This window comes from Pipistrellus hanaki (genome assembly GCF_964339955.1).
Source record: "Pipistrellus hanaki genome assembly, chromosome: 7".
NCBI classification, from domain to species: domain Eukaryota; kingdom Metazoa; phylum Chordata; class Mammalia; order Chiroptera; family Vespertilionidae; genus Pipistrellus; species Pipistrellus hanaki.
Window position 1 is genome coordinate 84,623,239 of NC_140509.1, and position 24,232 is coordinate 84,647,470.

At 46.0% G+C, this 24,232-nt stretch overlaps 2 protein-coding genes across 4 annotated transcripts; both read right to left on the reverse strand.

Annotated features, from left to right (window-relative positions):
• On the reverse strand, positions 1–24,232 carry TMEM242 (transmembrane protein 242). Its single transcript, XM_084889732.1, has 4 exons — positions 24,078–24,232; positions 23,264–23,364; positions 20,504–20,641; positions 1–1,185 (listed from the first exon to the last, which is right to left on the reverse strand). Exons 1-4 carry the CDS (start codon positions 24,163–24,165, stop codon positions 1,087–1,089), a joined length of 426 nt encoding a protein of 141 aa, XP_084745858.1. The 5' UTR covers positions 24,166–24,232; the 3' UTR covers positions 1–1,086.
• On the reverse strand, positions 7,311–20,641 carry LOC311625448 (L-lactate dehydrogenase A-like 6A). Of its 3 annotated transcripts, XM_084889731.1 has the most exons (3): positions 20,504–20,641; positions 9,260–9,472; positions 7,311–9,164 (listed from the first exon to the last, which is right to left on the reverse strand). In XM_084889731.1, the coding sequence occupies exon 3, from the start codon at positions 9,032–9,034 to the stop codon at positions 7,895–7,897; it is 1,140 nt and encodes a 379-aa protein (XP_084745857.1). In that variant the 5' UTR covers positions 9,035–9,164; positions 9,260–9,472; positions 20,504–20,641; the 3' UTR covers positions 7,311–7,894. The 3 variants fall into 3 exon arrangements, with proteins under 3 accessions (XP_084745857.1, XP_084745855.1, XP_084745856.1); XM_084889729.1 differs by having other exon boundaries at positions 7,311–9,472; XM_084889730.1 differs by lacking the exon at positions 20,504–20,641 and adding an exon at positions 13,907–16,061 and having other exon boundaries at positions 7,311–9,472.

Genomic DNA, 24,232 nt, shown 5'->3' on the forward strand with positions numbered 1-24,232 from the left:
TTTCAAATATACTTTATTAAACCTGATTGCCAATTAAAGCCTAAGCAATGATAAAGAAACTGGACAATTGATATTCAACCAGATATTATTTTTCCAGAAACACTGACATATCCTTTTTCTTTAAAATTTTTAAATCTCCAGTAAAAAATAATTGCAATGAGACATTATTCTGTTTTCTGTAAGAGCTGGTGGAAGACAGAAAAGGGTTCGGTGTGTATATAAGAATTTGCCAGTTTCATCAGCAAGGCAGTACTAAATAACTAATACTGAGGCTTACCACTCAGTTAACTTCCTGGTTAAAAATAGTTGTTAAGATAGGTGATAACTGGGCAATTTTTACATTGACAACCGAGACAAAACTACAAACTGTCAGTTAATGTTTAGGAACCCGGAACCAATTTCTCAAAATACCATGTTTACTACCCATGATGCCCGCGCCCTTATTTGAGCACAGCTGTGCCTTTTCACGTTCTCCCATCTGCTGCTGGCTTCTTGCTCAGCGTGAGCATTACAGGGTGCAGGTGAGGCGGGCACATCGGGAGCCGGGGGTCAGACCGGCTCCGGGGCAGCGCCTAGCTGCCCGGGCTCAGGGCCTCCCGCTGTCACTGCGGGGTCTGCGGCAGGAGCGAGTGTCAGGTCCCAACAGCCAGGGCGGACAGGAGAGACTGCTGAGACCCACGCGATGAGGGACACGGCGGTACCGCTCTGTACGGATCTGTCATCAGCCTTCTCCATCTCCGGCTGTTACAAACTCTTCAGGTACAGACCTTGCCTTCAACTGTTACAGTCACACCCAGAGTTCTTCCCGGGATCTCCTCCATACAGGGAAGGCATCCACATCACCATTTTAAACCGTCTCCCAACTTTGGGGAAAATTTATCCTCCCACCCCCCCACCCCCGCCCAACACGATACACGTGAGCACCAGCGGCCGCGTGGAGTCTGCAGCGAACTCGGACCTGGACACCGGCGTGGCCCCGCGGGCCGGGCCGCTCGGCTCTCCCCGAGGAGCGCCAGCGAGCCCTCGAGGGGCCGCCGCGCCTGAAGCCGTGCTCTGACAGCCGCTGGGGTCCCCGCCGCGCTCCTCTCATTTGGACTTCAGAGCTTCCTCCCACTCCACGGCAGGCTGGGCGTTCTTGGGGATTGCTGGGAATATCGACTGCATTTTGCTCCGGAAGTCCTTCATCTGAAAGGAAGAAGTTCATCGTCAGAGGTTAACGGCAGGGAAGAGCCGCAGCTGTCGGCGGGAGGGAACTTGGCTGCTCGAGGCACCGAGCGCTGAAGACCAAGGAAAGGTAAGAAGCCACCCAGCGCTTCCGGAGACAAGGAGGGACACCTGTTCTCCTAAGTGTAAACCTTTTGGGCCTTCAATAACACAAACCTTTTGGGCCTTCAATAACACAAACCTTTTGGGCCTTTAATAACATAAAACTCCTGACTCTGGGCAGCACCAGCTCCCACTGCCCACTGCCTGACAGGGGCCCCAGGAGGAAGGTGTATGCTGGCTTTCACCGGAAAGAGCAGCCGAGAGCCAGCATTGTCCACCTGAGTCCATGAAAACACTCAGTCGGTCCCAGTTGGAAGAATTTTAGAGCCAGAGAGGAGTGGAGAGAAGAGACTCAGGGAGCAGACGGAATGGGTCGGGAGCTGGGTGTTTGTGTGCGCCCGTGCGGGAAGATCCAGGCGGGGTTACCGGGGGCTGATTGGGAATCCGGGAGCGGGAGCGGGGAAGCGGAAGGTCTAAATTCCAGGGTCAACCTGGGGCACCTGGCTCACCTACAGGGCCCCCCACCCTCAGGGCGGGAGACACTCGTTTAAGGGAGCTGGGTACGTTTTACATTGCAGAGCACCAGCTACATGCTTCTGGTTCCTTCCTTTGTAGCTGCATGGTCCCGCTGTCGGGATATTCCATCGCCACCCCCTGTAGCCACGGCTGCAGACCTCCCCGAGGGGTGTGCGAGGCGCCCGGGGCTCAGCACCCTGCACTCACTTCCTTGTTATCTTGGGGGCCAACTAACTTCTTTGTAAGGTGATGCTTACTTATTCCATGGGAACCTGACTCCTCACTTTGCTTCCAAACTCGGGGTGTGTGTCTTGTGTGGGCCCTGTCAATGCCTGGCACCCTGTGAGCCCACAGGCTGACAGCCTTCTGTGCAAGCCCACGCCACCGCCTGGGAGAGCTGCTGAGCTGAGCAGCCGTCTCCGGGTGTGTGGATGGCGGTAGCTGCTGCTTCCAGGGTTGTGAGGAGTGAGTGAGATAATACAACAAGCACAGCGCCGAACACTTAAGTGCTCAATATAATTAGCGACTGCCGTTACAGCACCATCAGAACACATGTGCCATGTTCCAAGAACAAAGCTCATATGGATATAAACATTATGGTGTGTTTATTAAAAGTATTTTATAGTTATATGTCATTTTGGTTTAAGTATTGAACACCAGAACTGTGGTCGGCAAACTTTGGCTCTTTGGCCCTTGAGTGGCTCTTCCACAGAATATCACGGCCTGGGCGAGTCCATGTTGAAGAAGTGGCGTTAGAAGAAGTTTAAGTTTAAAAAATTGGACTCTCAAAAGAAATGTCAATCGTTGTCCCGTTGATATTTGGCCCTGTTGACTAATGAGTTTGCTGACCACTGCACCAGAAGATACACAAAGCTGTCCATTATAGCAGTCCGTGGCAGCCGTGTCAGTGTTGGGTCCGAGACACCAATCTTGAAGACACCATGGGATGCCGCACCCCTCCGTGCAGCTCTCATTCCTCTGTGATGATCCTCGCGAGAGGCTCTTATCGGGCAGGACTGCACCCTGGGAGGCCTGGAAGGCAGGGTGTTTGGCTGTCACATCCCAGGGGACCCCGCTCTCATCTTGGAGGGCATGGGGGCCTCATGCCCAGGCGGCCCACAAACCCACATGCCCCTGCAGGGGGGATGCGCGCCGGCCTCTCTCAGGTGAAGACAGCCCGCTCTCTGGTTTGCAGTGTGCTGCCTGATTCTTTCCTTTCACTTTTCTGGTTGCACATTTGTTACAACGAGGCCTGGTATGAGAGTTTTCTAATGGAGTGTCGGGCAGCCAGCACAGGCACAGAATCAGCTACCGCTCCACCTTCTCGGTGATCTGGGGCAGGCCAGTGGCTGAGAAGGGGGATGCTGGGTGGCTGCCCTCACTCAGCATGGTTCTATTCCCATTTTCTGCTCCTGGCCCGATTTTTTCTTTCTTTTCTCAAGTGTCGCATTATTCATGTGTACCCAGGGTCCTACGTGAGTAACTGAGCCACTAGAAGGAACCATGTTTCAGAAATAGCCCGCTGGGGACAGGCTTCGGAGCGGGGTGAAGGAAAGAGGCACGTGGGAGAAGGACACCATTCAGCCCTCTCCTTTGATTTTGCGGCGGCAGAAATGGAAACCCGGAGTCCACCTCTCATTACAAACAGGGCCGCAGCTGCGTTCAACAATGGGCCCCCATAGAAGGCTCTAAGGCTTATATGAGTTATATTGCATGCACAGTAAATGGAAACCTTCAGCTTTTCCACCTAGATCCCTTTCTGATACACCGTTCAGAGGAGGTGTAGGCCTTATCACAGCCCTGCAGAACACTCTGCTGCATTAAGAGTGTGCTTAAAACAGTTTGGGCGTGGGTGCATTTTTACAAACTTGGTTATCACTGTACTGAATTCCATGATCACAATCACAGCCATTACCATAGAACTATCCCTACTCTATACCCCAAAAGCTTGGGGAAGATGGGGCATGCTGGGAACTGGTGTCTCCATCCTCAGCTCAGTTTTACTCTAAACTCGGGATCTGCTCCCTGAGCAGGGAGAATTTCTGTGGCTCTGGCTCAGAGGGCTCCTTTGAGCACGGCTGCCTCGCACTGCAGAGTCCAGTGCTCGCCGCGGACGACGGCACTCCCTGGGCACTGAGCCTGCTGCTCCCAGGGCCCTCTCAGGCCCAGTGTTTGCGCCGGGCTCTACCATTGTCAGAAAGCACAATGTCCGAGGCAGCAGTTCTCAAATGGAGTGTCATGACAACTGGTAATCTGTCACTAATCTGGACGTTCTGAAGACTGGATACAATAGACTCTTTAGACATTAGAACAGAATCAAGACTACATCTCTAATAATGTCACTCGCACTCACATTCCAGTAGCTTCCGGAAGGGCCAGGAGTGGACATGGCTGTGCTGTATGTTTACCATGAATGTCCTGGTGGGGAAAACCAATGTGAAAACTTTCAGTCTAAAATGTGGTATGCTGCCCTAGCTGGTTTGGCTCAGTGGATAGAGTGTTGGCCTGCGGACTGAAGGGTCCTGGGTTCAATTCGGGTCAAGGGCACATTTAACTACGGGTGTTTCGGGCTCGATCCCCAGTAGAGGGCATGCAGGAGGCAGCCAATCATTAATTCTCTCTCATCATTGATGTTTCTCTCTCTCTCTCTTCCTCTCATTTCCTCTTTAAAATCAATAAAAATATTAAAAAAATAAAATTAAAAAAAATGTGGTATGCTGAGAAATTACCTAAAAGCTTCAGGATACAAATAAGCCAGTCAGAGAAAGAGAAATACCATGAACAAATAAACTGATGAACAAAAGAGAAACAGAGCCATAGATACATGCAACGGTGTGACAGAGGTCAGAGGGAAGAGGGAGGAGGAACTGGATAAAGGAGCTAAAGAAAGGAGACAACGAACATAATATATGCACAGCCCATGGACACAGACAACAAGGTGGTGACGGCCAGGTGGCGGGGCTGGGTGGAGGTGGGCAAAGTCAGGGAGATGGTGGACATCTGTAATAATGTCAACAATAAAAGAAAGCTTCAGGATATGTCCCTGATTTAATTAATTTCACAAAATCCTTACATTATCGATTCTAATAAATAGATAGTTAATGGGATTAAAAGTTCCAAGTAGTAAAGTGCCTTTGCCATTGACCAGCTTGTTTGCAGGTCGGCCTCAGTGCTGCGTTAGAATGATGAAAGATTTATACGATCAGAGCCTTCGGGCATGTCAATAATTACAGCAGCAATGGTAATTTTGAAGACCTTGGAAATCCAGCCTCTTCATAAACTAAAACAGAATAAGACTATAAATGTTACCCTAATAAGAATAATAATGTCTGTCATCTGGGATCACCTACGAGGCAGGCACCGTACCGAGAATAAGGTGATTATGTAGCCTTTACAATCCTATGGGGCAGCAATGAGGACTGTCAGTTTACATGGAGAAACCAGGGACCAGAGAGGTCAACCCATATTGGTGACATGCCTGACTGACGTCCAGAGCTCTTTCTTGACAGTCAGTCACTCTGGTCCTGTGACCTGGGAAGACACAGTACTATAGCCTCTACTATGAACTTCACTAGAGATGACTATACATAGGTGCCTCGTGTACTGGTGACCATTTTATATGGGATGGCATGCAGATTATCACCCATGTTCACCAAGAGCCTTACTCATTTACTCATGGATACAGAGGGGTTAGATTTCTCTACCTTTGTGAAGTTAGGTAACCATGTGACCAGTTCTGGCAGGTGAAATGCAATAGACACGTGTGTCACTTGCGGGATGAAGCATTTAACTACAGGTGTTTGATTCTCCGGCCTCTCTTCCCTTTCCGCAGCAAGCATGCAAACCTGTGCTGCCAGATTGGGCCACCTCAGATACTCGGCCAGCGTATGAAGGACAGCTTCCCTAGAGTCGTGTAAACCCACAGTGGATGTTACATGAGACAGAAGTAAACCTTCAAGCTGCACACTTGGAGACTGTTTTTTAGTGCAGCATAACCCAACATATCCTGACATTAACGATGAAGAGAATTATAAAAAAGACACAAGACATGCTCTGATGCTATTCAATAGGACATTAACTTTAGCTAAAACAAGGCCTGGACCAAGGAGGGAAGGAACTGTGCAGTTGAGCTTAAAGAACTCTTATAACTATCTGGAACAAATGAACCCGCACTCTGCCCACCTTCAGGATGCTCAGTACATCAATCAGTCCCATTATGATACTAGAGGCCCGGGGCATGAATTTATGCACCAGTGGGGTCCCTTGGCCTAGCCTGTGAGATAGGAATGAAACCAGCTCTCCAACACCCCCCAAGGAGTCCCAGACTGTGAGCGGGCCAGGCCAACGGACCCCACCAGTGCATGATCTGGGCCGGGGAGGGATGTGGGAGGTTGGCCAGCCGGGGAGGGACCAAGGGAGAGCTCCAGGGCATGTCTGGCCTGTCTCAGTCCTAATTGACTGGACCCCAGCAGCAAGCTAACCTACCAGTCAGAGCGTATGCCCCCTCGTGGTCAGTGTACGTCATAGCGGGCAGTTGAGCAGCCTTACCATATCATTAGCATATTATGCTTTGATTGATTGAACAGCCGACCGGACACTTAGCATGTTAGGTTTTTATTATATAGGATTGCTTCCTAGGGAATCAGAACACTTCTAGATGTTGTCAATGATAATCAGCTTAACAATAACCCACAACCTTCGAACCAACTGTTGTCAATGAAATAGTAAGGGAACTCGGATGGTAGAGTCATCTTGCGGAGCAGATCACTGTCCTATATCTACATGATTAAATTCAACCGAGGAGAACTGGTTCAGTTTAGAGACAGATGCTGGTACTCTTCACTTTTGCTTAGGCCTGCTGATATTCACATGGGTCCTAAGATATACCATATCATTTATTTACTATCCAATTGCATTAGGAAAGCTAACATGAATACAAAAATCTCAACTTTCTATTTTCTAAGTTATAGTGCTATCATTTAGGTAAAGGTCAGACAAGCCCCTTTACTTTCTCCTAAATGCTCACTGTATCACATGTATAAAGTCTAAAATCTGTAGTAAAGTCCATTGATTTAGGAATAAAAATGAAAAGTGTAACTTTTTGAGATATACAACCCCTGAAGTACTCACTGAAATGGCCAATTTTCATGACAGCGATTGACAATAGGGCACAATTCCAAAGCAAAGGCCTTCCGTTAATGTAAGGAAACTGAGCGACAGGCACGACCCTGGAGAATGTGAGGGCCAGGGCCACGCTGCCGCTAGACTCAGCCCAATAAGAACAATTTATAGCCTGCACCTTGATTTAAGGTGCTAACAGGTCAGGTTCTCAGAGGTAATTCTGAAATGATCTGTCAAGCTTTATTTTTAGTAGCTGCAAAATTTTAGAATGTTTCTCTGCCAAATAAATGACAGTAATTGTACCACCTCTGAGTGTCAAGCCTCTTCCTAAAAGCTTTGTTTTACTGCGTTAAACACTTCGTAACAGCTACCAACCTGATCACTATTATTTTCATAGTTTAACCTCATGATCCTACTTCACTGGCACAGCACTCACACCACACACACACACACACACACACACACACAGGACTATTCCATGATGTCCTTTTAAAGGCCCTGCAGATAGACTGTCAGAGGGGAATGAAGGCAGCAGATGGCTCCATTACAAAAAGTACTTTTGTATGTTTATTTTTCACTGTAGAGTTATAACTTAAAAAATAGTATGTAAAAAATAATACATAAGCTAGTCAGAATGAAAGAATTATCATGTATTTAATGAAAATAATAAATTTCTACAACACAATAAACACCTACACCCCACATTCTTTTGGACCAAGTGGCAACTACATATAAATTTAAGTAAGTATTGCTATATTAGTGGTAGGAAAAGAACACATCTTTGATGCAGTCACTTAGGAACCCTAACTACACAAAACCTGGGTGTTAAATTTTAACAGATCTGGGGGGTTACATAAATGGGGGAATCAGTCGCTCTGCCCCTTTCCTCTTTCCAACTTTCAGGAATCCAAGTTCATTAACATATCTGACACACACACCCCACAATAACGGTCTCTTCTCCGGGAACTTCGGAGCGGCAGTTCGCACAGCGTCACACCTTGAGGGTCTTCTGAATCCCCCAGAGTGTCTCCGCACTCTTCTTCAGCTGAGCCTCCTCCTCGGGGGTCAGCCGGACCTTTATGAGGTCGGTGACCCCGTTCCCGCCCAGGACGCAGGGCACGCTGAGGGCCACCTCCTCCTTGATGCCGTAGAGGCCCTTGATGATGGTGGACACCGGGTGCACCCGCCGCAGGTTCTTCAGGATGCTCTCCGCGAGGTCGGCCACGGACAGGCCGATGGCCCAGGAGGTGTAGCCCTTCATCTTGATGATCTGGTAGGCGCTGGCGATCACGTCCTTGTGCACGTGCTTCCAGCGCTCGGGGTCCCGGTCGGTGGCGAGGTCGGGGTTCAGGTCCCTGAGCAGCACGCCCGCCACGTTGACGCCGCTCCACACGGGCACGCTCGAGTCGCCGTGCTCGCCCAGCACCCAGCCGTGGCAGCTGTCGGGGTGGATGCCCAGCTTCTGGCCGATGAGGAAGCGGAAGCGGGCCGTGTCCAGGTTGCAGCCGCTGCCGATGACCTGGCCCTTGGACAGGCCGCTCAGCTTCCAGGTCACGTAGGTGAGGATGTCCACCGGGTTGGAGACGACGATCAGCTTGCACTTGGGGCTGTAGGCCATGATGTCGGCGATCATCAGCTTGAAGATGGCCACGTTCCGCTGCACCAGGTTGAGGCGCGTCTCGCCCTTCTCCTGGCGCACCCCCGCCGTGACCACCACCAGGCTGGAGTTCTCGGTGACGCGGTAGTCCTTGCTGGCCACGATGTGCGGCATCTTCGCGAAGGGGGTGCCGTGCTGGAGGTCCATCGTCTCGCCCCTCAGCCGGTCCTCGGCCACGTCCACCAGCACCAGCTGGTCGCTCAGGCCCCGCAGCAGGATGCCCACAGCGCAGGCCATGCCCACCGAGCCGGCTCCCACGATGGAGATCTTATTGGTAGGGATGTGCTCCGTGGAAGTCAAGTTCTTCATCAGCTCCCCCCTGACGGTCGCCATCCCAGACACGGGGGTCACGGAGCTCGGACCCCGGAGGGGGACGCCAGCGGGCGGGCGGGGCCCCGGCGCCCCCAGGCCCAGGAAGCGCGCTCCCGCAGCGCCCGCTCTCCGGCCGGCCCGGCCGGCCCAGCCCGTGGCCATTCCCTCAGGAGCGCAGGGAGAAGGTGCGGGGAGGCGGCGGGAAGGTTTGACGAAGGAAGGGCTTGTGACCCTGGCCGCCGCCTCAGCCTGCTACTGCGCCTGCGCGAGGCCGTGGGCCGTTAGACAATCCCTGGCGGGGTACTGCGCCTGCGCGAGGCCGTGGGCCGTTAGACAATCTCTGGCGTGTTACTGCGCCTGCGCGAGGCCGTGGGCCGTTAGACAAACCCTGGCGGGGTACTGCGCCTGCGCGAGGCTGTGGCTAGTTGACGCCTCCTCAAGGTTGGGGCCCCAGCTTGCAAGACCTCACCATGGTTTCCACAAAATACTTCTTCTTGAATTCAAGTTTTACAAACGACAATTCTCTTCAATATTTAGTGTGTCCAATTGGCCAACTCAGACGTTGTATTTTCAGTATGCACGCCAAGTAAAAATGCTTCCCTTCAGCAGAGATGGAAACAAGGTTACATTTTCTGAACTGTGAGGAGGAAGGCCTATGCAGTGTCTCCTGGGGTCCCCTGCACCATTTCTGGCATCCGCAGAAGTGGGGATCCTGTTCCAGGTCACAGCCAGTCTGAGAACCTTCTGGGAAGGATTCCATTGTCTTCATGTCAGTCACGACCCTGATCCACCACCGTGGGGAAGTCACAGGACAACCAGGGTAAGGGGACCACCATGCGCTGGTCCAAAACTCACAGGGAGAAGCTGTTGCTTTTTTGTGCCAAAGGGAAGTTTGTGATGGAGAGTCCTGATTAAAAACTATTTCTCAAGTACATAGCCTCTACTAGAATGAAAATATACCATAAATGTCCTTAAAGTGGCAAATTTTAACCCATGCACAAAGATCACTGATTAAAGCAGTAAAATAAAATACGGTTGACCCTGGAACAGTGGTTTGAACTGTGCCCACTAGAAGGGTTTTCCTCAGTTAACCCCCACAGTCCACACCTGCACTGTCCAAGGGTCAACTCTCTCTGCTAGTACAACAGGGCCCAGCGTGTCTTACCCTCCGCTGCATTCCTCTGGTTATTCCATGAACTTCCTTTTATGTTTCTCAGGACATAAAAGCTTTACATCTGATGAAATATAAATCCTAATGAACCCAATAAACTACAAAAAGTCCAAATAAAAATAATGGTACTTCCCACTTATTAATAACAGAATTCTGACCGCGTAAAGCTCTCCTTTCCTCTCTCCTAACGGGGCTCTTGGTACACGCAGCGAGCTCCCTCTCAGTCAGCAAACAAAAAGATTTGTTTTAGAATACCAAGCCTTGGCAAAATGAGTATTTTATATAGGATGTACAAAGCTATTCCCATTCTTCCTGCCACTGAAATGTAGCCCAAGAAGAGAGGGGAAATAAGCAAAGAAGTGGTGAGGGGAGGGAACAGTGTGGCAATTGGCAGAGTTCCTGCAGACCCGTTAGTGTGACCTCCTGGCACCTGGGCAGGGCGCAGAGCCTGTGTAAGTGGTTCAATCACAATAAGCTCTGGGACCCAGAAACGGTAAGAGCGCCACATATGTGATTTCTCTCCACACTGGTGGTTATTTTTATAGCAACCATTTGTCAAATTAAAAACTGGAAAATTGTTAACTGATCTTGACTTAATGGTGGCCAGTATTTTAGAGTGATCCTTTTAAAAGACCAACTTCTGATAGCTATCGTTTCTTTGATTCCAGCTATAACTTGAAATGTTTTAACCTAACGCCTGTTCCCACCTTCTTCCTATAATGACGCCTTTGACCAGCCAAATCATTTTCTAAGATAAGTGTTCTTGAGGATGAAATTCAAGGACATAAAGACTCTTAGCTAGATGGCTTCTTTCTACAGTAATTTTCTTTGTCGAACGTGAACCTCTTTGGAAATACAATCTCTATGAGAGCTGCCTCTTCAGTGTTCCCCCTTAACCATAACTAAATCAATTTTGAGGAAAAACGAACGCTCTCCAAGATAAAATACCTCAAACCAAGCAGTTTTTTATGTACAATAAGTCTTGAGATAAGAAGGAAAGAACTGAGGAAATGTACATGACCTCCGCAGCAAAGTTAGGTCTACTCAAAGACGTGGGAAGCCAAATATAACCAGGCAAGCTCCCTACCCTAATGACCTTCTGTCTGAGGTGGCTCATTATTCCTTTTGAATGAAAAACTTAACTCAAATGGTCTATTCAAAATGCAGTACAATATTACAGCTGATGGAAGGACTATGCCACAGTATTTTGGGTTACACCACTTAAGAGGAATTAAGCAAGAGATAAAGATGACTATCAAGTCTCTGGACCAAGAATGACCACAATTAAGTCATTCTGTTCCTTCCACCCTGACACTCACCCCCATCTCCCCTGCTCTTTTTCTATCGAGGAGTCCCGTTCAAATACAGATACTCCTCGACTTACGATGGGGGTATGCCCTGATAAATCTATTATATGTTGAAAATATAAGTGGGCGGTAGCCACCAAAAACGTGCTGAAACACATCCATTAGTTCCAGCTGGGCAAAGCCATCTCACTGCCACTGTTCAGCATCACGGGCGAGTGTTGTACTGAATAGCCCTCGCCCGGAAAAGGATAAAGTTCACAATCTGAAGTACAGTTTCTACTGAATGCGTTATCACTTTAGCACCACCATGAAGTCAAACTACTCTAAGTTACAGATTGTCTATATTTCATCTTCTCCTAACTTTTCTACAATGACCAAGCAGAACTGACTTTTTAAAATCCTGTACCACCAAAGCACTTTGTATCTCTCTGTGTGATAGGATTTATCACACACAGTTAAGTGTAATCCAAAAGGGATCACCTTTTTGTACCAGCATATCCCTGTCCTCTAGAACAGAGCTCGGGCCATGCACAGGAGCTCAGAAACAATGTGGTAGGAAAGAATAAGTGAATAACTAGAAAACTGAGTAACATGAGGCCAGAGACTAAAAGGTGAGAGAGAGATGGAAAGACATTGAAGAAAGGAGCAGGTTAAACATACAGGTGTCTATTTGGGGTTTCTTAGCAAGGTTGATGCACAAATTTCAAATGAAGCTATTGATGAGCTAAAGATTTCTTAACTATTCTCAAAGCCAACACCTACCTTTACCAAGTTTGAACATACAAAAAAATTAAGAGAAAAGAATGTCCAGAGTGCTAGGAACAAGGAAATGCTATGGCAGAGAGAATATTTTTAACCTTTAGAGTTACTTAAAATGTTTTGTTCTTTGGAAAGCTTTAAAAAACAATCTATGCACAAAACTCTCGATTTGCAAAAAAAAAAAAAAAAAAAGTAATGAGAGCAGTGTTAATTAATATTACAAGCTAATCTAAAATAGCTTATAAACTCATCAGCATGTAAGTAGGGCATTATATAAACAATTGTAAAATTCTTTGTGACTTGAAAGTCATAAAATGTAAATTGTAGTTTTCAAACAAATTAGAGAGCTGTAATTCTACTGCTCATAGATACCATGTAATCTTTGTGTAGGCTCTTTACAAATCCCAGCACTGACAGTATTTTCCTTGGCAGCAGCACTGAGAACACAGGGAGGGACAATAGCAGGGCCACAAAGCTTTGTCTCCTGAACAGAATAAAAGCAAACTGTCAGATATGAAAGCACCACTGGGGTCGATGTTCTCTTTATGGTATTCAAATAGTATAACATGAAGAGGCAAGCTCTAATAATTCCCCAAATCTCATTTTTGCTCTTTAAAGATATCATCTTACACATAATTTTGGTGCAGTGCAAAACCCCTTGTATTAATCATTAAACATGAGAAATTAAAATTCATTAGTATGTGTGTAAACATTCCAAATCCTATCTAAAAACTGAGAAACTTTACCTACAGGGTTTAACTGCTTAGGTATTTTATTACCCTATTTATTTCCTGCCAGTGGAGTAAGTAACAGTAGTGCTGTAGTCCTCGGTAACAACAGCTTTATTCATCTAAAACAAGTGACATGAAGAATATCGTTGTTACTTTCAATTTGAGGTAGAGACTGAAGTTACCTTTATGGACTCCGAAATGCTCAACCAGCTTAGCTCCATGCTGTAAAGTCTCTGCCTGAGACTTCTAGGCAGAGAACGGAGTGGGCAGCGGGGAGGAGTGCTCCGGGGGGAGGACATGGCCCTCAGCACGGCTAGGACTGAGTGTGACAGGCTCCCAACCCAACTGCGGCCATGGGGACAGGCCATTCGCGTGGCCTGTCCTGCAGGCTGTTTAGCCTCTGTCCACTAGATGCCAGTAGCACCCCTGCAGTTCTGACAGCCAAAAACATGTCCAGGCGGTGCCCAGCGTCTACCTCTTGGGGGCAGGGGAGGCAGCCATGTGGACCTTTGCCGGCGGGGACATGAACAGCGGTGAGCGGTGCAGATGCGGGGGGCGTGGGGGAACGGAAGCGCAGCGGGCGGAGAGGCCCGCAGAGAGGCAGGCGGAGGCAGGGCGCACAGAGATTGGTGGGATAGCCATGGGCAGGAAGCTGCTCTCATCATGGCTGTGGGTAGGGGAGTAGCAAGGCGTGGTGCCCAGTCAGACACGACTGGGGAGAGTGTGGCCACGAGGAGAATCCGCGTGCTCTCTAGGCAGCGGTGGATGATGCCGCCATGCGCTGAGTGTGACCGGGAGAGGCGGGAGGAAAGGACAGTTCGGTGGGAACACATGTGATGCTGGGAGGACACCGGAGCATCAGAGTCCAGAGCTCAGGAGTCTGGGCAGGGGAGGGCAGTTGTCTACACGTGGACAAAACCAACAGCGTGTATGGGACCATGAAAGAGAAATCAGGAATCAGCGGGGCTCCCAGCACACTGGGTGCAAAGGGAAGCGGCAGCACTTCAGAAGCAAACGCGATACTGGGAAGTGAAAAACAGGAGCCAACAGGATCGTGAAAACTTACCAAAAGATAAACTATAAACACTCAGAACCTGTGAGCACAAGAAGCAAACAATAGCTGATACAACTGAGTCCGCATGACACATGTTCAGCGCAAATTTCCCTGTGGGAAGACATACAGCACATTTAAAAAATGTCTTCTCAAATTTAGAAATATTTCAGCCAGGAAAATTCAATCTGAGAGAACACCTCCATTTTCTGATACAGGGTAAATGAATAACAATATGGAAGTATATCAACATACATGATCTTTTTCATAGTTTTAGATATTCGAAAGTAACTAGCCAATACCAGGTACCTTTTAAACAAAGCTTGAGGGTAAGGCAGAGGCTGCAGGCATTCAGGACGCTTTAGTTGGAGACCTGTATCCCATTGGCCTGCTCAGTGTGAGCAATAGGGACAAAGAGAAAACCCCACTGGGAAGGAGGCTGCCTTCCTCATGGGGACCAGGCTGGGAACATTCTGGAAGTGATTGAGCCTGATTGTGTCAGGCCTTGGGACGGGAAGGCTTTCATAGCGGAGCTTCTCTCTTAGTAATTGTGGCACATTCTCACTCTATCAAATGCCTGGGGCCCTATTTTACTTATAAAGGAAACCGGTGGGTTTTTAAAGAGCTATGTTGGCAACAGGCCAAAACAGCTGGTGTCTCCCCTGCCCCGCAGAAAAAAATGTGCATTGGTCATTGTCTCCTTTTAAACGGAGCAAAAGTCCCCGTGATGCGGTCTGCGTCACCAGACTGCTCCTGGGAGCACTCCCCACCGGGACGCCAAGCCCATCAGAGCGCAGGGACAGGAAGCAGGGGCGCCCAGGTGTTCTTGTCACTCGGCCCTGAAGTTAACTGACGTGCAGTGCCTCTTCCCATTAACGGAAAACTCCTCAGCGCTTAAGCTGTCTGAGGCCGAGAGCTTGACAGCTGAGCCATCACGGCCAGATCATGATGCCTGTGTCTGGGCCTCCAGGAAGGACTATTAGGGGGAGGAAGCAAGGCTGGGCCGCTGACGTCTGGTAATGGGAATAAGAAATGGAAGCTTGCTTCCTGGGGGCAGGAGCCGGTCAGATCTTCGGAAGCACGGAAATGAGATTAGGCAGGGACGGAGGGAAATGTTCCGGCTGCTTCTCAGATTTTGCTGATGACTCAGGAGTGGCTGCCCCGGAACAAGCTGCAGGAGACTCAGGTTAGCTTTTGGTCTTTGACCTAAACTGATGAAAAGTATACAGCATGAAGTCCATTTCCTCTTCAGATATCTTAGAAGCTGCACTTTTAAGCTTCTCCATAGTTTGATTTTACATGTGGGGTTCTAGTATTCATTCTATTATACAATGCTGCTTCATTTGAAATAATGTAAGAATAAATGTATTTAACAGGAGATACATCAGAATGTTGGTAAAACTGAAATTAGCAAAGTCACAAGAAAGAGTTTTGACTATCACTAGCAAAATCCTCACGTTAGTCATAAAGTAATTAGTTAGTGAGCCTAAATATTAACATAACAAGTATGCCTAGGAGCAGCTACTAAGAGCGCTGGAGAAAATAAATTTTATTGGCAAGCATCAACTACTGTCCTAGAGGAAAGGTCTTGTGTTACTTGTCTTAAAGGATCTTTCTTAGAATGGGAAAGTTAAATAATTTTTTAGAGAAATTGTTTTACTCTTTGTTTTTTAAAGAATAAGAGGCCTGGGCTTTTGAGAAAGAAGCCATCTGTCTTGGCAGATGAGGGGGCAAGTCTGGGCTGGCGAGTGGGCAAGGGCCCCAGTCACAGACCATGTCCATGAAGCCTTTACAGCGGCAGAGCCTTCGGAGGGAGGCAGTCAAGCAAGAAAGATGATATCAGACTGGAAAACATTTCAGAGTCATAGACGCCACCAGTGGCAAGGGGGCCAGGAGACTTCTATGCACTGTTCATATCTTCTCAATTGTATCAAAAACATTCTTACCATGCACTTTGATTCAACAATAGCAACTTCTGTCTTTAGACAAATTTCTTGACCAAGAAAAATACAAAAGAGATATATGCCTATAGAGGTTCACTATGGTGTTTAATAGTGAAAAATTACAATCTAACTACTGTTGGCAACAGACTGATTAAATAAATTATAATATGGTATCGTGTAGCCATTAAAAGTGATGGAGATTTATATACTCAACTGTGCAGAGAGTTCCTATGACTATTCAGTGAAAAAAGGTTCCAGAGCATTACAGTAAAGCAGGGGTCTTCAAACTACAGCCTGCGGGCCACATGCAGCCCGCAGAGGAGTCTGATCCGGCCCGCCAGGTTTTTTGGGCAGTGAGCGCAGCCGAGGTGTTACAGTAGGAATTAGTAGTTCATATAGTCCGGCCCTCCAGCTCTCTGAGGGACCGTGATTTGGCCCCCACTTTAAAAAGTTTGAGGACCCCTGCAGTAAAGCAACACTTAGCTACGATTATGTGAATGTGCCTAGAGAAGAAGGTCTGAAATGATGTTTCTACTATAACAGATTATTGCAACTCAGTGAGTTTCTGATTATCGTTTCCTTTCCTGTACTTTTCTACATTAATTCTTTTTTTTTTTTTTTTTTAATATTGAATACGTATTTTTACCAAAAAATAAGCCATTTTTATTTTAAGGTAGGTCCAAATGTATTTTTCTATAAAAATAAATACATATATATGTCTACATACATATATATAAAAATATATAAAGACAAATACCTTTTATCCCATGGTAGAAGGGTAAACAAACCAAAAAGCTCCTTTTTGTTTATAAGTTAATTTTCAAATTTAAATCTCTGGACAATTTAAAGCATTTCCCAATAACTAAGAACATTTTCATTCATAGTTTTATTACTGTTTTGAGGATAAAAACTATAAATTACTTGTAAATTCTAACCACAGATTATCATAAATAAATTATACAGAAACCACAGTAAACGCTAGCAATGAGTGATTCTGACTAGTACTTGGAGGCTATAACCTCACTTCAACAAATTTAAAACATGGGTCCACGGAAGTCATAAAGCTTCCAATCGTATCAATTGGGAGTTGTTTGTATACCTGTCTTTCTTCCTTCTAAGGAAGAAAAAAAGATAAGACAGTCTAATTATAAGTAGCTCAACTATTCCTTTCAAGTATTAATACCTACTATAATAAAAGGTAAAACAGCTAACAAATCTTTGTTCTTAAGTAACAAGCAAGTTAACGGTAGGTGGCATAGCTTTTTCTTTTGATAACTGGGGGATTACCAATTGGTATCACTAAGGGTCCTATTGACTAGCTAAAGAGCACTGATTCAACTATTCTCTAAGCTCAGTATGTCTGTCCTGGTAAAACAACCTATCACAGAGCCTCAACATGCCAGTCTCCTAGGACTATGAACCCATAATCAGTGTTCCATTCTTTTCACAATTAAGTTACTATGATAAAATCACTGCTGCCTCAATCATAATCCTATATGATAAAAGCCTAATATGCTAAGTGTCTGGTCATCCATTCAACCAATCAAAGTATAATATGTTAATGATATGCAAAGGCTGCTCAACTGCTCACTATGACATGCACTGACCACCAGAGGGCAGACAGTCCACCAGTCACCTCAGCCCTGTTGGAGAGTTGCTATGAGGTGCACTGACCATCAGGGGCAGAAGCTCCGACTGGTAGGTGAGCTTGCTGTTGGGGTTCAGCTGATTGAGACTGAGCAAGATGGGGCCAGACACACCCTGGAGCCCTCCCATGTTCCTCCCCCACCCCGATCATGCACCAGTGGGGTCCCTCTGCCTGGCCTGTGCCCTCTTGCAATCTGAGACCCCCCAAGGGATGTTGGAGAACTGGTTTCAGACTGATCTCTCAGGCCAGGCGGAGGGACCCCACTAGTCAGATAATAAAATACTATAATTCAAAGTAATTGCTGAACCCATACTGAGCAGTCTGGTTGCACCATGGCCCATGGCTGGTCAGTGGGGTGGAGAGAGGATCCCATCTTTAAGTCTGGGTGCACTTATCTGCTTTGGTCTGCTGACAAAGTAGCTTCCACTAGCTCTCCTTTTTGGAACCTCTGATAAAATGATAGATCACTGTGTAAAATACAAGTTTGTATTAATATTTGGTATGTTATACATATTCTATATGAAGTGATGAATAAACAAAAAACTAAACCCAAAAGATTTCTAAGATGCTATAGGGCTTCACTTTAAGCATTTTCATGTTCCCTTTCAGGCCAGCAGATGTAGCTGTGACTTAAATAGGGAATGTAAGCTGCTCTGGGTCAGCCATTAGATGGCACCCCTTTTCTAAAAATGGAGTTTGTAGTAGAGATTTAATACAGCTGAAGGCAGCTACCAACAAGTATTTGACACTGGAATTGGACTCTGATCTAAAGCAATCATCTCAGTTACTTACTGAGCGCATGGCCTGTTTTCCCTGGTCATAGAAAGATGGTATTTCCCAATAAGAGACAGTAAATAGTGGAAAAGTTCATCAGCGGACTTTATGTGAGCAGCCTCACAGTTCTCATGAAAACTCTCTAAATGCACCCCTAGGCTCCACCAGCCTCAGAGCAGAGCCATCTGATAAGAATTGGTGTAGAAAGTTTTAAAGCCTAAGCCAGTGGCCGGCAAACTCATTAGTCAACAGAGTGGCAAACAGCAGCTCTTGAGCTGCATGTGGCTCTCGAGCCGCAATTTGCCGACCACTGGCCTAAGCTGTCCATAATCAGTCTATTGGGGAGCCCTGTCTTAGCACAGAGCCTGGCTCAGGGTAGGCCCACAAAGGTCTTCCGAATGAACTAATCAATATGCACTGCTGCTTTCAAAAGATGTATCCTTGACAAAGTACCAGTGGTTCACTTTTCTGTGAGACTTTTCAGTAGTAAAAAGCAAACGGCTATGCCCAATGACCAGCATGGAGGGAGGGTGTGTCCTCACAGACTCTTTTTAGCTAAAGACATTAAGATGCAATATAAAAGGATTCCAAGTACCCTTAGATTCAATAGTGCCAATTAGAAATAAGTATTTCTCCCCAAAATATTTAATTTAGGCAATAATTCTCTTATCAGTCCCATACGACAAAGAAGTTCTCATTCTAGACACTAAAATAGCACAGTCTAGCCCATAAAGCCCAAGTTCTCAAGCACATAATCTAATTTAAATAACCAATTTTGTTGGTCTATGAAAGTTTGCCAGCACAGTTACCTTAAAAATAAAGGTTAGTCAAATAAGGAGAAAAGCAACATCTCTTTGTCTACTGGTATATTTTGAGTGAAAAATACAATAATGCCCATGTTTAGTTATTATTAAGCCAAAAGTGAAAAACTCAATGCCAGTACTATTACTACTACTACATATTACGCCAGCAGTTCTCCCCTCCCATGACCTCACTTTCTTTCCCTTTACAGCAAAACTCGACTTGCTCATATGTTCTGCCTCCAATCTCTCCTCCATGCTCTTTTGGATCCACCCCACTCAGACTTTACTCATCAATGACTGCCATATGCTAACTGAGTGAACTACCATGTGACTTATCCCCAGCTTGAAAAGTGTTCTTCACTCCGCATCCAAGCCACCATTCTCTGGTTTTCCTTCCTCTTCGCTGGGGAAATCTCATTTGCTCCTTTCCTCATTCCCCAACCTCTACGCCGTGGCCTGCCCAAGAGTTCCTTCCGGGGACCTCTCCACACTCACTGCCGCAGTGAGGTCATCTGGTCTTGGAGCTTTAAATACCACCCATTTAAGATTCCTATTTGAGATTGATGAGTCTCACATTTCTGTTTCACCTTGCACCTCTCCCCTGAATTCTAGTCTTTTTGTCTAACTGCTTACTTGACTTTCTACTTGGCTATCACATCTCACATTGACAAGTCCCAGACTGAGCTCCTCACTTACCCCCCAACAGCATCTGCTCCTGTCACACTGATCCCTATCCATCTTCCAGTTCCTCAGGCCAAAAACTTTGGCGACATCCTTGACTTCACTTTTTCTCTCACCTTTCTCACTCAATCCATAACAAATCCATGTTGACTCTTCCTTTGAAATATATCCAGAACCTATTTGCATCAACTCCACTGCGGCCACCTGCCCCACACCACTCTCATTCCCGTCTGTCTCGGACAGCGTGGTCCACAGAACTTCCTGGTAGTTGAGTAAGACAATCGCTCTGAATATATAGCTTCACAGCTTGGAGTCTAAATACACACACAGTATATAAACAGAGGTTTTTCAGATTTTCTCCCATAATATGTAAGTGCATTAATAATTGAAATAATTTTACAATGTTTTAACTATTTTAGGAGAATATTTATATATAAGGATGTCAAACAGCATAGAAAGTTGTTCCAAGTTAAATAATTTCACTGAACAAACAGCTAGTACCAATTTATATAGAATGAACATTTGCTATGGGTTAGTCATTACTTAATTACATTTGAAGTCTCACCACCCTCAGATATTTAAATTACTTACATCATTTACTAGTAATGAGAAGTTGCCTCATCATTAGTAAGAATTTAATCACCTTCTATTTCTTCACTTCCTAAGACAGTGGACAAACTACAAATTTGTGAATTGGGAAGATGTGGACTGCAGGACGTACAATAAACATTCCAGACAGCAGTTAGGGACTGTGGCTACTTACACTGTGAACTCCCAAAGCTTTCCAGACGGCGAAGCTGATCACACCGACCCCGCACCACGCACACAGGGAGCCCCAGCCCAGGGCTCGCAGGGCCAGCGAAGACCCGCTCTCCGGCAGCGCAGCGCTGGCCACGCTTCCCTGCAGTGAGGACAGGGAGGCTGGGGTCAAAATCAACAGTCCACAAAGAATAAATATTTGGGGAGTGTCCGAAATTAATGTTAAAAAAAAGCATACACTCACAAAAATACCCCAAAAGAAATTTTTTAAAAATTTATATGAAACTATAACTTACATTCCGATGTCCATGAGAACGAACATTTCCCCAAGTTATTCACTTTATTTGCCCACAAAGCTTTCTTATTTGTATGTTCTCTTTATATATTAATGTTCTTCAGCCCTTATACCCATCCTATGTGCTATTCTATTTCCCCAGTTTGGTTTACTTTTCATTCCTTGTATTTTTGTTTTTGTTCAAAGATGCATTCTGATGCTTTGAGGCCTACTAAAACTTCTTCTTCCTAATGTTACAGTCATTTCTCTTTTCTGTTAGCTTTATTTTTAAATTGTCTCTTTTCACCACTTTTAAGTTCATCTGGTATCTATTTTGGTTTTGATGGAAGCTGATGACTCAGGGAGTTTACTTCCTCAAACCTTAGCAACTGCCCCACTCTGTTGATTAATCCTTCTCCTCCCAACTTATAAGAGAATCTCTTAGAGAGAGAGGATTATTTCTAAGCTATTTTTGTACCACTAATTTATTATCTATTTTTATGCCAGAATCACACAGATTTAATTATAGAATAAAAATATTAAATAATACAATAATGCCCATGTACTCAGAAAGTACATCATACTCATTACTTTTTCCAAAAAGTCCATTGCTGCTTTTGCCTATTAATTCTTCCAGAAAAATCCTAGAACATTCTGTTAAGATTTCTTTATCCTATCCCCAAACAAGTGGAGAAAATGCTCATTCATTGGCACTTTCATTAGCTAATTTTCAAGCTAATTAGCTAATCTGGTAAATAATAGCAAATCTGTAACATCGTATCCTCTACCTGGAAATTATTTCCATTAATTTGTCTTTTCTTTTAAAAAATAATTTTCTTGATATTGCTCAACACCATTTCTTAATACAGATTTTTCTACACATGTATTTTGTGATTGTGAGTATTATTGACAGCACACAGGAATTATGCTTATGCTAGGCATGTGTACGTGCCTAGACTCTGTAGATATTCAATATTTGCTAATTTACACTTTTTGTGGATGCGCTTAGACCCAACAAAATTTTCAAATTTTCTTTAGCCATTCTCTATGATAAAAACAATCTGCTCTCACCTCCCTCCTTTCTCATGTTGCTGTAATATCAGCATGGTTCCCTAGAGCCCACATAAATGCACAGGTTCTAACTGGCCTGAATTTTTATCCGGAAGCAGTGCCACTAACCAAATGTTATTACAGTGGAGTCTGGCATAAAAATAGATAAATTAGTGATTCAAAAATAGCCTAAATTTTAATTCAGAAACTTAAAATTCCTTCTTTTCCTGGGAAAGACAGAAATTATATATGTATTATATACATATATTTTTAAAAGTCTACATAAACCCACATTTGTTTTAATAAATTGAAAAGGTAATTGCTCATAAAAAGATCCAGATGCACTTTAATGTGGTCCTTGCATTATACTATTCATAAGACTTAAGTATGGTTATTAGGTTATTACAGATGCACAGAAGTGGAAAGGAGTTCAACTGGTCTATGACTTTTTACGTAGCATGGTTCTTTTAAAACAAACAAGTTGTGAATATTTGATTAATCTCTCCCCCCTCCTCTTTCCCTCTCTCTCTCTCTCTCTCTCTCTCTCTCTCTCTCTCTCTCCCTCCCTCCCTCCCTCCCTCCTTCCCTCTTTCTCTCTCACTCTCTCTTCCAAAAGGGCAGATGTTTTCTTCATTTTTGTATCTCTTTAGCTAGGTAACACTGTGCTTGCCACTTGAAAGGGCAGAAGTTGCATGTGTTGAAGCAATAAGGTACTAGATAAATAAACCAGGGAGGGCAGAGACAGGGCAGCACATAAGAACAAGAAACTATAAGCAAATGTGAATCTCTCATCAACTAGGTGAATGAGCTACACATGACCACACAGTGACTGGTCAGTCTTGCCCTTGGAGTAGGGGTTTTCTTCCTTAAGCAGGTCACAGTCATTCACCAACACTTCCTGAGCGCCTACTGTGCGCCAGGCCTTTTCCAGAGAGGAGGGCTGCAGCAGTGCACAGCTCCTATGATCTCTCAGTTCAAGCAGCTGAATGTTTCCTATCAATGCTAAGATGCACTTTATTTCAACATTTTAACATCTCAGAGATAGAAATGCCTCTTGCAATCGGTATTATGTCAAGAGTTTAATTGACATAACTTTTTCTTTCTTAGTGACACATAAAACATCGGGGCCGCTCACAATTGGTAGTGAATTACCTAGATTTAGATCTAAAGTCATGTTGTGAATAGAAAAGGTACTGGATGAGTTTTCAAAATCTTGTTCTGCCAAAAAGTGAAGGAAGCACATATTTAAGTACCCCTTTTAAATGAATAAAAGAATGTTGATTAATTGGTGCACCTCTTGAAGCTATGAGGTGTACACAGGTTTACTTCTAAAAGCATTATGAGCGGTCACTGACATTTTCTTTATTTTTCCCATGCAAAAGAGCTGCTGTTTACTTGTGAACAATAACAATACTGTGAATGGATTTCAGGGTCACAAACCTTATTGAACCATTCAGGGCTTCTCTTTTTAGCCAGTGACAATGTTGTAACGAATCCAGCCAGCATTCCGGCAGCAGCGACAGTCCCTAGGAAAAGCCCACCTGCCAGGAGTTTGGGGGTAGGGCATGGAGGAGGGGGAGAGAGTAAAGAAAGAATGAAAGAACCCAGAAGTTAAAAAGATGGACACATAAGTTTCAGGTCTAATGACATTACATTCAAAATCACTTTTGAAATTCCAGAAACAATGGTCAGGCAGCTGTGGCCGCAGGTACACGGCAGAGGTGTGAAACCTGCTGACCGCATGACCGCTGAGGCCATTCTGACATTTCCCAGCGCAGAGTGGGCGCGGGGACCGTGGCGGGGACAAACCCACCTTGAGAGCCGGTGCTCAGTGACCTAAGTCAGGCAGAAGAGCCCAGGACCTTATGATTCCATTCAGATGTGGGCACAGAACGGAATGCGCCGTGAACAAACCAGACAAACAAACGAAAACTCACACACGGACAACAGAATGGCGGTTACCCAGGGAAGCGGGGAGGGGAGCACATAATGCAATCTACAGATCGCGTACTATTAGAAATGGATATGAGAATATGAATTCTATTGTCCAGTACCACCCCAGTGATTGTAATGAAAGGAAAGGCTGTGAGTTCTAGGAGTTAAAGACTGGGGGCCCGGAGACACTGCGGCGGCCGGGGTGCGCCCGGAGCAGCTGTCCCCCGCCCCCGGCCCGGGCCCCGGAGCGCAGGCCCGGCCGGGCCCGGCGGGGCCCCTGCGGCGCTGGGGGGGCGCCCCCGTCGCCCGCACCCCGCACCTTTGACCAGGAAAAGCCGGTCGGCGGCGGGTCCCGGCGCCTCCAGCCCGGGCGGCCGCGGCTCGGCCTCGGGGCCCGGGGGATCCATGCTTGCGGGAGGCCTCCGCTCCGGTCCGGCGGCCAGCGGGCCCGGGGGGAAGCCACGGGCGGGAGGA